This window comes from Labrus mixtus, chromosome 17 (genome assembly GCF_963584025.1).
Source record: "Labrus mixtus chromosome 17, fLabMix1.1, whole genome shotgun sequence".
Taxonomy (NCBI): domain Eukaryota; kingdom Metazoa; phylum Chordata; class Actinopteri; order Labriformes; family Labridae; genus Labrus; species Labrus mixtus.
The window spans coordinates 6,908,928-6,925,262 of NC_083628.1; the positions used below are offsets into that span (position 1 = coordinate 6,908,928).

General features: G+C 40.2%; 1 protein-coding gene across 2 annotated transcripts in view; it reads left to right on the forward strand.

Annotated features, from left to right (window-relative positions):
- Positions 1-14,776, forward strand: part of ccbe1 (collagen and calcium binding EGF domains 1) — a 34,581-nt gene extending 19,805 nt beyond the window's left edge. The window contains exons 3-11 of one of the 2 annotated variants that reach the window (XM_061061534.1): positions 3,359-3,411; positions 3,687-3,821; positions 4,823-4,960; positions 6,306-6,412; positions 7,853-7,961; positions 8,912-9,051; positions 10,991-11,026; positions 13,242-13,277; positions 14,254-14,776. In XM_061061534.1, coding sequence (XP_060917517.1) covers positions 3,359-3,411; positions 3,687-3,821; positions 4,823-4,960; positions 6,306-6,412; positions 7,853-7,961; positions 8,912-9,051; positions 10,991-11,026; positions 13,242-13,277; positions 14,254-14,529 — 1,030 coding nt within the window. In that variant the 3' untranslated portion in view covers positions 14,530-14,776. Of the gene's footprint in view, positions 1-3,358; positions 3,412-3,686; positions 3,822-4,822; positions 4,961-6,302; positions 6,413-7,852; positions 7,962-8,911; positions 9,052-10,990; positions 11,027-13,241; positions 13,278-14,253 lie in introns of both variants that reach the window. The other variant, XM_061061533.1, reaches the window with a different exon arrangement.
- The last annotated feature ends 1,559 nt before the right edge of the window (positions 14,777-16,335 follow it).

Here is a 16,335-nt window from a genome sequence, read left to right on the forward strand (position 1 = left end):
TATTGTGACATGAAATATTGTTTCACACAGGAAACCATCCTCAGATCAACTCTCTCAGGGCGTCCAAGTTTGTGCTTCTCCCATCCACACATAACACAAGTTATGCTTATTATAATTAACAAAACAAATTCCTTAACAGACTGTCAAACAACTTTGCTGAGATTGACATGCATTGGTACATTTTGAAGTAGATTATCTTTTGCCTAAAATAAGAATTTGTGGCCTGCTCGCACCTTATAGAGGGACTCCTGAGTGGTCCTTGCTCCTCCTCTACACTCCTGCAGCATTCAACGTCAGTGTGAGCAATAGCTTATCATTAGATTGTTGCAGGTTAATACTCTTCAGTGGGAGCCTCAAGAGCAGTGAGGAAGTTTCTTACGGCCCCTCTTTAGGTTGTAAATATTCAGTTGTATGAGTGAAGAGGTTCTTGGCTGCTATGCATATCCAGTACTCATGAAAATGACTGTAAAGGCGGTCAACTGTGTACAGTACACTCAATGGGTTGCAGTGGTGCAGAGTCAGTGATTTACTTTCATATCATATTTCCATGATGATGTTATTGCAAAATGCGTGACATAGTAACAGATGGGTCAATACATGCAATATTAAATGGGAAGAAGGACTAGAAACACTTGCTGTAATAAGTGAAGAAACTAACATTGACATGAATACATGTGCTGTACAGTCACGGAAATCTTTTTGGGCTGTTTTAAAGATAAATCTTGTAAGTCATTCTGAAATCACACATTTATGTTCCTCTCAGGATGAATCAGTACCTTAAGTACTTCTATGACTAAGCACCGTCATCAGGTCCGAACTGTAATTTATTCAACAGTTGTATAATTCCAAAACTTTAGAATATGATCAAATATGTAAAAACACGTGATAATCAAATGTCATGATGGGCTGTGTATCTTTTGGGACATTTTACTGATGAAGAAAAAATGTATCCCTTTGTAAACATGAAAATTTAGACTCAGTGTTTAAAGGAGCAACATGTAACTGACAGGTAGCGTTTAAAATAGGTACTGCAGTCCAAATTCAAAACATTGGAGAGAGCTGTTCCTACATTTCTGGTAGTGGAGCTTATTAGAATAATGCAGAGGCTTTTTAGGAAGGGTAGAATCAGTTATATCTGAACCTGTTTGCACGCCTGCTTCCACCGCTGCAACACCTGTTGGTCTGCTGCTTGCCTTGCAAACCGAGGGGCACGCAAAACTAAATACTACAGACCATTTCGGACTGGAGTCAGGACATACTGGCTGCTGTGTGTCGTCAGAGAAGCCAGCCTAAGTAAATATTGACATACTTGAGACCAGTGTGATGTCGGTCCTAACTTAGAGCCAGCACAAAGCGTCTTTGCACGTAGCGCAAGTGTCATTATTATTTTCCACCCAACTCAGTTTTAAGAGGCAGAGGGCTGGGCTTTTAATAAAAACATGTCCAGTCTCCATTTCACATGCAGTAGAGAATTAACCCTGGATTCAAGCAGCAGAAAAACATAAATACATGTGTAGCCTACATTGCTTTGATGTTAAGCGCACACAGGACATTATTTTATAAGATCTTATCTGATACAGCCTGGAGATTTCCCTAATTAATGAAGTTACACTTTCGCGCCTCATGCATGAACGTGTACAGCTTCACTCTTTATTTGGCAAGGCGCCAACGGTTCTGATGTTGCGGGACTGCTAGAGGGGATATAACTTTAATCTGAAGTCAACATATTTCATGCAGTGTTGCACAGTGGAAGGAGAGAAGTAACATGAACCAGCCACAGCCTGGTCCGTCTTGGAGAAAGATTGAAATCCACTGTGGGTATGGTAATGCGCACACTCTAAGGTGTAACTGGTTCTTAAAGGAATGAGTCCTGACACTCTGGTTTGACTCATGTTAGGCTCAAAACACACCTTACCTTACAAAATGTAGTAGGGTGCCCTAAGACCATGCGCTTTAGATCATTTAAATATGACCCATACGATTTTGTGATAACTTATCAATTCTCATACTCTTTTCTTTTTTTTTTAATTCAGGGACTTGCATAATAACATACCCAGCAATGGTTCAATTTGTGTTGTGTTTTGAACCCCTGCAGCTAGTTAGTTGTAATCCCTCTTCAGCTATTTGACCCTTACAATCCAAAGTAACAACTCAGACAGGCAGAAGTGAGCACACATTACTAGTGTGAACATAAGAACGCAGGCCTTTGAAGCAAGCAGAGTCATATAAAGGAAAATGTATCGCCTTCCTACAAAATGTAAACAATATGCTGTAACGCTGGCATTATCTGGACGTTAGCACTCAGGCTCACAAAGCCAAATACAAAGTTGCAGACTCAAGTCTTGTTCTTTTATAGTTAACCTGGCTGACTATGGAAATAAATAGTAAATAAATAAATAGATAACATCAATTGTGTTTGAGTGCTCAGTGTATGAAATCACTGGACCAGCCCATAAAATGTCCCTATCATCATGACTGCTCCCTAATAAAAGCTGTTAAGCATTACAGGGTAGTCTTTTTCAGTGTACTATCAAAGTGAGTTTTACCACATTGTATTGCCATGACTTCACGGCATAATTACATTTTTATATCACCTCCTGTTTGAAAATAACACCTGGTAGCACTTTCCTTTTAGAGTGAGAGCAAGGGATGTGTATTACCTCATAGTTATGATGTGAGTTGTTCTGATAAACTATTTCAACAATATGTTATTATGAAGATGGTCTTAGTAAAACTTAACACAGATGTCAAAGTCAAAGCCGTTACTTTATCTTATTTCATCAAGTTGTGTTATGTCCTACAAACACGCACTTCTACTTTTTGGATGAAGAATGAGTGTATTAATCATAGCCTGTCTATTATAACATCAGATATGAGACAGATGTGTGGATTAGAAGGGGACTGATAGAAACTCAGAATGCACATAATAGTGAAGTATTTGGGCAATAGTTAGGCCAGAGACTTTTTAAGAGAAATGAGAAATGCAACATAGCAAGCTTGCCAGGAGATTTAACCATAAATGTATGTTTTACCAGATTTGAAGAACTACACAACAGCAGGCAAGGCAAAGAGATGAGACCTGCAGATAGCACTAAGTGTGTGTGTATGTGTGTGTAAGTGTGTGTAGTCTGGACACATAAATCTTCATGAAGATGTTTCCAACATTAACAAACACAATCGTTTAAACAGACAGAATCACTGGATCACACACAATTCTGCAGATCCTAAATGTACCATGCCCAACATTATGCAAAATGATATAAAATGTTGGGACCAATTATATAATTGTTATGAAATAATGTTGTATTTGTCTTCTTATATGCATGCACATTTCTTTTTTTTTTCTCTTTTTTTACAGAAAGAAATGTTGCAAGGGCTTCAAGTTTGTGTTGGGCCAGTGCATCCCTGAAGGTAGGAAAACGTTTTGGACTGCTGTGTTGTGTTGAGTGTGTGAGTGTTTTTTGGAACTCTCCTGTGTCATGTCCCATAAGGTCTTCATTGCACTCCACTGAACCTTCTCTTGTTTCAACCGCAATGATTTAAAAAGAAAAAAACACTGCAGGCATGTTGCCTAAAGTCTTGAGTTGAACAAAAGAACAAGCTAAAAATATAAAAATTCAGTAGACGGATGTGAAATCGCTCGTGCTTGTGATCATACTTTTGAACTGCATCATTCACTTCTGCAGACTATGATGTGTGTGCTGGCGCTCCCTGTGAGCAACAGTGTACTGACCACTTTGGGCGAGTTGTATGCACCTGTTACCCCGGCTACCGCTACGACCGTGAACGCCACAGAAGCCGAGAGAAGCCCTACTGTTTGGGTGAGACTTTGTACAACCGCACATCATGATAGACACTCTCATGACAAACTCAAAATCATCAGTTGGCCTTTCCTGTCAACAAGAAGAAACCTGCTCTATCGCTCTTTTAAATATTTTTTGAAAACCTTTTTGCAAAAACAGTCTCTTACAGCCTTTCCTGTTCTGCATGTCAGGAAGGCAAACTTTGCACGATTTCTAACAGGGCTTAGTCTGGGTAAAGCCTTTACCATTTTTGCTCCTCTCAGATGGGGTAACTGAAGCAGAATGAAAAATTGAAACTAGGGCCTGACTGATCTGGGATTTTTGGGGAGAAAACAAATCAGATACCAATATATCGGCCGAAATCTTTCTTAGATCTATGTTTGATCCGTAGAGATAGATGTAGATATAAACATTTATTGTGCTGATCCCTCAAATGCAGTTGTTAAACACAATAGGTACACAGTATAACGTAGACAAGACGGTCACTCAACTGGAAAGTAGCTGAGCACGGAAGTGCGTGACCACTTGACACCCTGGAGGGTGATAATGCTTGTTGTAATCCATATAGCACACTCTGCAGGTGACAGCCAGAAAGATATTTGTTAGTGTAATTAAACAATACTCAAATGAAATGCTATTTGACTGGTGAATAAATCTAGTTATATCGGCTCATATCTGCGATAAAATGAGCTGATACCGATAGTCACTGGATGTGCTAATATCAGCAGATATTATCTATTTTTTTTACACCATGTTCCTTTTAACTGCGGTCTTTTATTTAAATTGAATCACACAAACATAACATTACATTAAATGAATTAAATATGTATTATACATGGGTATGTAAATTTCATTGTCTTTTGCTGTCAGTTTTATGGACTATTCATTTCATCTCTTTGCCAAATGCTGTTTTTGATTAGTTTGTGCAGGTAAATTGTAAGTAGTTATCTTACTGCAACTGGCATTGTCTGTCTTTAATTTTCCTGTTCTTTGTCCCTGCCTGTCACTGCAACACACAGACATCGACGAATGTGCCGACACAAACACGACTGCATGCTCTCAGATCTGCTTGAATTCTGTGGGGAGCTACAGGTGTGAGTGTGAGAGAGGTTATTTCCTGGAAGAAGATGGTAAAACATGCACCAAGGGGGAGAGAGGTGAGAGGAGTTTTTTTTACTCAGACATTTTCTTTTTATTCAAGGGCACAGCTGACTGTGATGTGGGGCTGACTACACATACGTGTGTGTGTGTGTGTGTGTGTGTGTGTGTGTGTGTGTGTGTGTGTGTGTGTGTGTGTGTGTGTGTGTGTGTGTGTGTGTGTGTGTGTGTGTGTGTGTGTGTGTGTGTGTGTGTGTGTGTGTGTGTCTGGGTGTCTGGGTGTCTGGGTGTGCGCGTGTGTGTGTGTTTTAGAATGAAAAAAAGATGGTGGTGCTGCTAACATGGACACCTGGTAGTCATTACACATATAGCTCTTGTGCATGTCAGAACAGTTGAGTCTCCCAAACATACAGCTGCCCCCGTGACTCATGGTCTTGTCTCATTTAAGGAAAACGTCACAAAAGGTTTGGCGATAATAAGGTCTTTTTTGTGCCCCAGATTCAGTTGCCAATGAAGCGGACAGGGGCAGCAGATTTGCTACTTCCTGAGTCCTCCCATGAGTTTATCTTCCATTACCTGCTATAATATTTCAAGAGAACCTGGAGAGTGAGAAACTATGGTGCATGCAGTCATGCTCCTGCTTTACGTCCTGCTGCTTTGTAACATAGAGGGGAAAATAGTGTCCAGACACGTTCACTCATCCATATAATTTATGCATTCATAGAGTAGAGTTCTACAGCAGCCCAGAAACATAACCAAGTGATAAACTGTTCTTCTCATGTTGTTTTTTACAGGATTGTGCAACAAATACGTATTCCTAAACTTCTAATGTGCAATAATTAGAGTGGGTTATCATAGGAAAAAAGCTCCTCACTATCACATTTTGTCGTCAAAATGTAAAATATGGTTTTTGCAAAGCCACTAATTTGAACAATAGTCATTTACATTTCTTCCCTGAGACTCTGACACTTTTACAAGACGACCTTTCTGTCTGAGTGAAGGTGAAGATTTTATGTGGTGCTCAAATGTCATAAAATACAATTTTACAGCTATTCTGCATAATAAGCTGTTCATCCTAAAAACACAAAAGGTCAGCTCTCATAGTTTGTAACAACCAATTGAAAAGTCAACAGGCTAGAAGTGTGTGCACCTGGAACAAAGACCCTGGCTGTTTAGCATTTTTTGTTCCTGAAAATGAGCCTTGTTTTTAACAAGTACTGATCACAATTTTGTACATTTAATTGGAATAAAAAATAAACTTTTTCAGTAAACATTATAAAGACACACATCATTCTTAACCTGTATACTTGCTCAGTAAAAAGGTCATATCAGAGGGTCATTTCCCTGATTCTTTTTTTTTTTACTTGTAACCTCTGTAACTTTCTTTTTCTTCATTCCTAGCAGTGCATCTCTTTGAGAAGTCAGACAACGTGATGAATGCTGGGACCTGCTCAGCCACGTGTGATGATTTCCTTCAGATCAAAATGTCTGTACTACAGCTGAAGCAGAAGGTAAAATAAGAAAATATAACTCAAAACTACATTTTATTATCTCACGCATTCATATAATGTACCTGTAACACTACTCGATTTTATCCTAAAGCATAGTCTTCCATCCTGTTGCTTTTTCAAGTATATTATGCTTGACTGCAGAAAGGCCCCAGTCAGCATTAAACTCACCTCCATGATTCAGCTGAAAATAAATGTATCCAGAGCCGCTCTTTTCCTTTATCACCACCAAAAGATCTAACTTTATCTCTAAGGGTTTCATACCTGACTTGATTTCATATATAATATATAAATATAACAGGCAGATTTTTACAACTCTCTCAAGAATTATTTTAGCCCTTTATATCCTATAAAAAAGTATCTAAAAAAAACTTCCTCGCCTGTAGCTGATAGATTCTTTTTCATAAGGGGGAATTCTTGGGCAATTTGTGTGAAACTCAACAGAGAGCTTACGCTTCCCTCTGTGTAATCACGGGCGTCTGAACCCATCTGAGCACGAGTCTGTCAACAGTGGCACTCAACACCTTTGACTGGAACACATAATTTATTGCTTCCAGCTGTGTGGTCCAAATGCTTTTCTTACATGTTCATATATTTAGAAAAAAAATGAAAATAATAAAAGCTTGCTGTGCTTTATTACAGTAAATTAGACAGTATATTCTCATATTGCAGGGGGTTAGAGTTTGAGTTTAAGATCTTACTGTGGGCCAAACACCTGTGCACAGTCTACAGTCTTGCATAATACTCACTGATCAGCAGGTGAACCATGACCCCTACCAGTGTGTGGCTGTGTGTGTGTGAGAGAGGTGTATGCAGTGTGTATGTGTGTGTGTTAAGTGTGGACATATGCTTCTACCTCTGTGAGCATGAATTCTGATTAGCAGCTCCCCACAGCATAGCGAGGTCCTTCATGTGTTTCCCTCTGGGATTGCCAGATCCACATGATGTTACACAGAGATCAAAGTTAACTTTTTCCCAAGGATGCCACTCAGCATACAGAACAGGGACTCTCCTGGTCTCCCTGAATAATGCAGAGGGGTTGCCTTGCCCTCCATCTGTCTGGGTTACAGCTTGTGGCATTGTGCAGATGGAAGATCAGCTTTCATCTCTGGCAGGGAATATAATTTTAACATAATCTCACTTGAAGCTGGCCCTTCGGTGGGTAATTTTCCTGTCCTGTTTGACAGTGCAGGCCTTTATGAATCATTGTATGCAGAGGCATTTGAGGTATGACAACCAAATTGTGCAGTTACTGTTTGCATTTTAATGTTTGACATCACATTTTAAAACAAAGGGGAAAAAAGTACAACTTTGATGCCACGAGAGAATGTGGATTTTGGTTGGCAATTATCTTTATTTGTTATATAAGTCATTCACTTAAATGTAGTCGCCTCCTCATTGACCTGCACAATCTACTCATTATTTTCTGCATCACTTTTTAAGATGGCCATGCTGTCAAACAGTGCTGATGTCCCCGAGCAGATGACCAACGAGAAAATCCTGACGTCGCCCATATTTTTACCAGGGCCTCCGGGTCTCCCAGGACCTCCAGGTACAACACATGAAACTCAAAATAATAAAACAGTGTCAGACTCTGCGAGAAGGAACTGGCCTGCATCCAGTAAAGATGGTACGCAGCATTAAACATTAATACAGCCAAGGCTAATGGGAATGTCATTAGCTTTGCAGGTTTTTGGTCTTAACCAAAGTTTGACCTGATGATGGTGCTCAAGGGTGACATAAAAATGTAAATCAGAATTTATAGTAATGAATTCATTTGTTAGCAAGGATATTACTCAAACCCACAACTTTCAACCCCCTTGTGGAATAAGAGGAAGAGACAGAGGTCACAAAAACATTGGGATTGATATTTTGGGAACCTTTTAATGTCTACATCAAGTTTTGTGCCACTTTAGAGAAAACTACAATCTGCTGGGGGTACTCAAGGGACATGGATCAGAGCATTATGACTCTAAAAAGACCCTGGCTATCATAGTTTAGAAAAGAGTTTAGTCCCTGTGTGCACTGGATTAACAGAAGAGAAACGGAGAGTGGAAACGCAACGAACACCAACACAAGTCGTTGAACTTCCATAACTGCGAGTGTCCGCTTCAAACAGACAAAAGAATCTGTTCTGTGTGGACTTTACCGACCTGAGGGATCTTTGCCATTTTATCAGCAAGTTAAATATGTGTTTTTGTTGTTGGAAGCAGGAAGTCAATACCAGCCAGTTTTCTGCGTAGACTCTTGGTTCCAAATGGGCAATATGTCAGTGTCCGTCACGGGGTAATTTGGCTTCATCTTTGTACAATAGGCAAAGTTTGAGGCATTTTGTCCATATTTATATAATGGCTGTGTGCGTGTGAGAGACACTCTGGGAGCCTGGTTTACTTAAATCAGAATATTAATCAATATTAGTGCAAATCATTTTGAGATCTGTGTCTGCCCTTTTCTGTGATCACTTGTCTTTTAGTTCAACATTACTCGTCTGGATTGTTTTAGGAGATCCAGGACCAGAGGGGCCCCCAGGGCTTATAGGACTGTTGGGCGCCCCTGGGCATCCTGGTCCCAGAGGCTTGATGGGACCTATCGGGCCCACACCAGACCTGTCCCACATCAAACGGGGCCCTCGAGGGGCAGTGGTCAGTTTCCATACTATTTTAAGTCATCAGAAATCTGTAATTCATTTTAAGTGTTAACTGAAGCCGCTTTGTGGCAGTAAATATGTGAATTCTAGACAGAAATGAAAAAGATATAAATTGCATATAATTAATTTGGGCCATTGCTCACATTTTATAGCATAGTTCTCTGAATCAGACAGTATGAATGTGTTATTTTTCTTGACCTCCACTGCTCTAAATTCTGCCTCTCTTGCGTTCATTGTTTCCTTTATGATCTACATGTTTACTTCCACACATCTGCTTTGTGTCACACAGCATAATAACTAAATAACCTAATTAAATGTTTTACTTAACAGGTCATTGTGATAGTTAAGCTTGAGGAGAGTTCTGATTAACTGATCTTCATGAAGGGAGAATCAGTAGTGAGTGAGCAAGTATCTTTTGTGAAAAAACTGAAACATCACTGTCACAAAGACGTTTCCAGCTTGCTCTCTCTTAGGGAAGTTTTTTGTAAAGAAAGCAGTTTTGCAAGGTGAAAATAGATGACACATGTTAACAGCAATAACAACACAGAGAGAGGCTGAGTCCGTTTAGAGCTTAAGATGTTTTCTTTGGCTCACTGGGTTTAATGCAGTGCTCGCTCTTGCGGACAAGTGTGAACCCTCAGAGTTAGAGTTTGGGACCTGAATCAAGAATGTGCAGGATGTGGCCATACAGATATATTTTTAGTTTTTAAAGCTTCAGTATTTATGCAATTTTTGTGACTAATAAATCAGAACATCAGCACCTTCAATCAGTCAAATCCCAAACCTCTTAATGCCAAAACGCGAAGAAAGAAAACTGTTTTTATTGTAGAAATAAAGTAATTCCTTGTGTGTTACTGTGTGTGTGACACTGCGATTTCTTTTGACTCTCAGCTCTTTACATTTGTGAGCTGTTAATACATTTGATCAGTGCACATGTTGGTGAGATCAGACTTAAAGGGAGTTTTCTCTCCACACAAAACGATCTGATCAGATTCTGAACACATTCATGAGGTTTGGCTGTGAGGTCACATGTGTTGGACCACATGTCAGGCTTTCAGAGATGATGAATATGTTACAGTGTTGTGTGACTCTCTTGGCTTGGCGTCGATCTGAATATTGGCTTTCCTCCCTACACATTGTCTTCACACTTCTCTAATGATGATTATTCTAGGAAAGAGATCAAAGGACCCTATACCACAGAGCTGAAGTCATTCTGAAAACGCCTGCAGGCAGGCACAAAGTTAATCTCAGATAATCGCTGCTGGTGGAACATCATGAACATGTCAGTTTAGATTGAAAAAGATTAAGAATCAATGAGTTTTCTGTAAAAATTGTGAATTCAACATTAACATATTTCTGTTTGGATGGATGGCAACCAAACACATTCAGATAGGCTAGTGGTTTTGGACTTTATCGATAATGTATCCCCCATTCTTCATCCAAATGCACCCTGACCAGCGCAGCTAGTGCCTTCTCTAACAAACTAAAAGAGCGTCTAATTTAACAATCAACAACCTTGTGACTGAAAACGTTTGTGTGGAGAGGCTTCCAAATGAGGATTGAAAAACTTGAGATTTTTATGTTTTGTTTAGATTTATTTTGGGGCTTTTTATGCCTTTATTTTAGAGACAGGACAAAGGATAGATTCAGAAATAGGGAAGAGAGAGAGAGAGAGTGGGGAATGACATGAGGGAGAGGAGCCACAGGTTGGATCCAAACCCAGGATGCCTGCCTGAGGGACTATGCCTCTGCACATGGGGCGCAGGCACTAAACACTAGGCTACCGGCGCCCCCCGTAAAACAAATAATTAATTTATAAGAAATAATTTGATTAATCAAAAGTCACTTCTATGTTCACTTCATCCAAACAATCTGACTTGTTTGTCTTTTGAGAGTTTAAGAAAACCACATGAATTATTTTTATCATTTAACAGGGGTCTCCAGGAGCACCAGGAAAAGATGGTCTAAAGGTAAGTTCAGATGAAATTCCCCCCCTTATCTTGTCCTACTGTATAGACAGTATGTTCTTATTCTTAAAAAAGGGCGACTTTTTCCACGCGGGTCTCTTTGGTCTCTCTGACAGTAAAATTGTAATACGGTAGACCAGCTCGTGGCCCCCGAAAGCAAATGAGTCTTCTTTTTGGCAGCAGAATCTGACTCTTGGCTTACTGAGCAGGACCTCTCTCAAAAGAAGTGAAAAGATTTCAAATTAAAAACGCAGCACCGTCAGCTCATCTATCAACATGATGTCTGTTGAAATATGCACAGGGTGCCAGGATTCCCTTAGAATCCTCAGCTGGAGTTAGCCCTGCCAGGTGATCACAGCAAGCTGCTACAAGTTGAAAGAGTATAAACTGGTGTGCGAAACAGCATATTGCACAGTTTTAAATCTTTGGTTGTGAATAATCAGAGAGATAAAAGGGTATGCATATGTAGAATATCTTCTTGATATGAGCAGAAACAGATCGTTGTTATTTGGTGTCTGAGTGGCCAACTGTATGTTCAAATATTTTTAACTACAAGAAGAGCATCTTTGGTTAAACGTGGACTTTTTTGCTATTGTTAATTTGACTAAAGATGATACATTCTGACAAAAAGTCTCTGTATTTCTAGAGTTAAATTCTGTAATAAACCACACTTGTCTAACCTAAACACGTTTTGACTGCAACCTGAGTCAGCATTGACCTAATTCACAAGAAGAGGCCAACATCGAGTCTGTTCAAGTAACATACCAGTCATTTCTTTATTAGCATCAGTATAAGGACTCTAGATAACATGAGCCGTTTGTGGTTTTCTCATATAGAATTTTGTGAACTGCTTCTCAAAAGGCCTAAGGCTAAGTTTCAAAGAGGCACTGATTAAGGAGGCACGAGGCAGATTTCACCGCGGTCATGGTGATCACATTGGAGAAGATTTTCATCTCCATCAACCGAGAATCTGGTTTTGAGGGTTTTGAAATCATAAAAATATCCTTCTTCCGGGATGAGATTTGCAACTTGTTAACAGTGATGTTTAACTTATTACAGATTTTTTTTTTGGGGGGGGGGGGGGATTTCAGAAGCTCTGTTGTGATTTCAGTAGTGACTCAAGAGTGAGCAGTCAGATGTGTAAGGTATAACAGCTGAAGAGTTTCTGGTCTCGTATTGGCTTTTCATCTTGTTCTACCCGTATCAGTATTTGCTTAGCTTTGTGATCACGTATGGGACAACTTAGGTGCATCTACTTTATTGACATAGCACGTCGGTATTCTCTCAGTACAGCTCCATGTTTGTGTGGATAGACAGGAGGGTGATGGTAATCTGTCTCTCTCAGTAACAAATCCAAACCATCTGCCAAAACACTCACAGCCCCACTGTGACCCTGAGCCTGGCTGACAACCGCAGCAGTTAGGTCAACCTGTGTGTGTGCTACCGTAGGTAAGCACGCTGCTGTGATACCTCTCAGTCAGGCTACATGTACGGAACATTAATAATGATGTTATCAACGTTTACTTTATATCAGCCACACACAAAGGAAACAGTCTAAGGAAAAGTTATTACCTCTGCAAAAGACATGTATTTACTTTCTTTCTCAAATGTAGGTTTGAAGATCTTCTCATATCTCTGGATGAAGCCAATGCTCTACTTAGCTTAGCTTAGCATAAAACAAGGAATCAAGGAGAAACAGCTTGGCTTTGTGCACTTTTTGATTTCAATAATCAACAAATATAAATAGTTACAATGCTTCCTTTAGTTGTTACATCTCTGCTTAGTCCAAATACTGTAAAGGGAGTTTCAACTTTCTCATCTGAGAGAATTACTGCTGACCATTAGGTTTCTTCTTCAACTTTGAAAAATGTATCTATATAATTATATAGTTATTATCTGCTTCCAGTCTTTATGCTAAGCTAAATGCAGTTCCATACGCGTAGCCATTAAATCCTGAAATGTTTTACCAGTGCTTTAATCGCTTTGGGCCACAACACAAAATCTGATCTGATAATAAAAATAATAATAATCCACAATTCACATGTCGTATGCATGCCGTAAGCACTGGAACAAGTGAACAGTGCTGGGCATGGTGTATATGCAAGTGTTCTCTGTAACTCAGTTAAAAAAAAAGTTGACTTGACTAATATGAATTCTTCTCATGCTTTTTCCCCTCACTGTAATTCATCTAAGCTAAATATTTGTTTTGTTCCCCCAGGGGGAGAGAGGAGCTCCTGGGCCTGTCGGACCACCAGTAAGTTCCTATATTGATGCTTCACTATTGTTACTTGTTACCATTATCCAGAACAATACAGTTAAACATAAGGGTGAGTGGGAAACAGACCACTGTGGACATTGGACATTTAAGGACACAGTTAGGAAAACTGTCAAACACAGAGTAAATGATATGAAGCACAAAGTAAGCATTATCCCCGAAGATAAACACTGATGATGTTAGCATTAACAAAACCTAAAAGAAGCTCCATAAAGTGAACAGTGCTGGACAGTCTATTGATCAGTTACAGATCTTTTGGATATAGTTTCCTCTCTGGCTTCTGAATAAATAAAAGACTAAGAAGAAAATGTAATGACTATTTTCTATTTCAATGAAATCTGGAATATAAGTCACACCGTTATATAAGACTCATCGGGGGGCTGCCCTACTGCGTGACTATTTCCACTGTGTTCTGAAAAGTCCACAATGTGCAGTTTCAGTGCTGCTGCGTAGCTCTTCCTAGTACAGCCTGTTTGCTACGCAGAGTTTTCACTCCAGCTAGCTGGCTGATTGGTAGATGAGCTCTCAGCTTACGCTAAAGTTAATAGTCGTGAAGAACGGACCCACAGCACGTTTCAATCACACCAGCACTCCACTAGCTTTATGTACTTTACAGTATACCACTGTTTTCTTGAAATGCATGATAACCTAATGACCGGGCTGGTCTGTGTTGCTATGTATCCTAGCATGCTTTGCACTGCCAGGCGGTCGCTTGCAATACACAACGAATGAGGGCAAGTTTTTAATGGAATCAGGTCACGTGCAGTGGGTGATGGTGGGGCTGCACTTGTGGTCTTGAAGGCCCATGTCTCAGAATGTTATTCTCTTATATTTGTTGCATTTTACGGTAAATGCAGTGTTTATATAAAAAGGAAAACCTTTCAAAGGAAAACATTTAAACACAATAAAATGTGTATTTTTTAAATAATCGCTTTTTGTTATTCACCACCCCCAGGGTCCTCCAGGCTCCTTCGATTTTCTGCTCCTGCTCATGGCAGACATTCGCAACGACATTGCTGACTTGCAGAGTAAGGTGTACGGGCGACCGATGCACTCACCAGGGGAGGACTTTCCCTCCGTCCCTGACAGCTGGAGGGACAACCAGGACAGTCTGGACACAGGCTCAGGTGAGGACTACAGGGAACCTCCATCTCGAACAGGCGGGGGGTCTAAGAGGAACAGAAAGAGGAAACCAGCACATGAGAACACAGACTTTGACTGGAATATTTAAAGAGAGTGAGTTTTAAAAACAACATACCATCAGGTGTAAATACTGAGGAGTTTTGCTATTATATTTAACTGTTTTCAAACAGAATGGACTGTAAACCTTTTGATCACAGATGTATATTTTTGTATGAAATATAGATTGTGTGTGTATATTTTTTAACAAAATGAGACTGTGCAGATGCATGATTTTATTTAAAATGTTCAGAAACACATGGTTCCTTCACAGCACATTAAACAAGTCTCTCATTAAAGTAGTTTCTCCCTCATTACTCTGAGAAAGTATTTCACTCTGTTTCAAACAAAGTGAAGAAGAAATTGACCCACCCAACACCTCAGGGCTGAATCAATTAAAGAAGCATTCATAATGCATGAATGATGGATGAGGTGTTAAGAGTTTGTTATTCTGCAATTCTACAATTCACTTAGCAGACGCTTTCATCCAAAGCGACATACATCAGAGAGTAAGTACAACACAAGCAAGGATCTAGAAAAAAGGGAACAATGTCAGTAAGAGCAAACGATCAGCTTTGAGTCCGATTGGACACACAGGTGCTGACAGGAAGTGACCAGAGGCAAAGCACAACATTGAGGGCAGTTCTTGAGAGCTCTAATCAGTATAGAAACCATCTTATAAGTCATCGTTATCAAACAAAAACAACCATCATCATTATCAATAATATGGAGACCATCATCATTAAGTTAGTAGGTATTCATGAAAGAGCTGGGTCTTTAGCTTTTTCTTAAAGGTGCAGAGGGACTCTGCAGATCGAATGGAGTTTGGCAGTTCATTCCACCACCGGGGGGCGACAGAGGAGAAGAGTCTAGTCAGAGACTTAGGACCCTGTTGTGAAGGTTGGATCAGACGCCTTTCATTGGCAGAGCGTAGTGGGCGGGAGGGAGTGTAGACCTGGATGAGAGAGTTAAAGTAAGGAGGAGCCGTTTTAGTCGCTGTTTTGTAAGCGAGCAGCAGAGTTTTAAATTTGATGCGAGCAGTAACTGGGAGCCAGTGTAAGGAGATGAACAGCGGAGTGACATGTGCTCTTTTAGGAAGGTTGAAGACCAGTCGTGCTGCTGCATTTTGTATCATCTGCAGAGGTTTGATAGTGCATGTAGGAAGACCTGCCAGTAGAGAGTTGCAATAGTCAATGCGTGATATCACAAGAGCCTGTACCAGGAGCTGTGTAGCATGTTCTGACAGGTAAGGTCTGATCTTCCTGATGTTGTACAGGGCAAATCAACATGACCGGGCAATCGAGGCTACTTGAACCTTAAAAGTTAGCTGGTCATCAATCATGACACCCAGGTTCCGGGCAGACTTTGTGGGCATGAGTTTGGTTGTTCCAAGCTGGATATTGATCTGTGGTTGCATAGAGGGACTGGCTGGGATGAATAGGAGCACAAAGATTGAGTTGAAGTTATGTGACATTACTGCTGTTAGTTCTCATCTGGAAACCTCACCAGCAGGGTTACATGGCGCTAGATATTCAAATTTCTGATCGAATCAGACAGACTGTTTGGACTTTTAAAATGCATGTAAACATCTTAGTGCGACCTACATCGGACCATAACGGACATCTCATAACCAGAGAAGAACACCTAGATAAGTCGTTCATAGTCGGCAAAATAACGGCATGTATACCCAGCCGAACGTTCTGCGAATGCTCGAGAATTTCCGCCGGGGCTTTCACCCGGAAGTGGAAGGAGACGACACAATAAATAGTAGTGTTGTTGCCACAAAGGCAAAACGACACCATGGCTTCAATTATTTCTTAAGGGACAAGTGCCCAGCAGGCCGGTCGGAGGCGGCAGC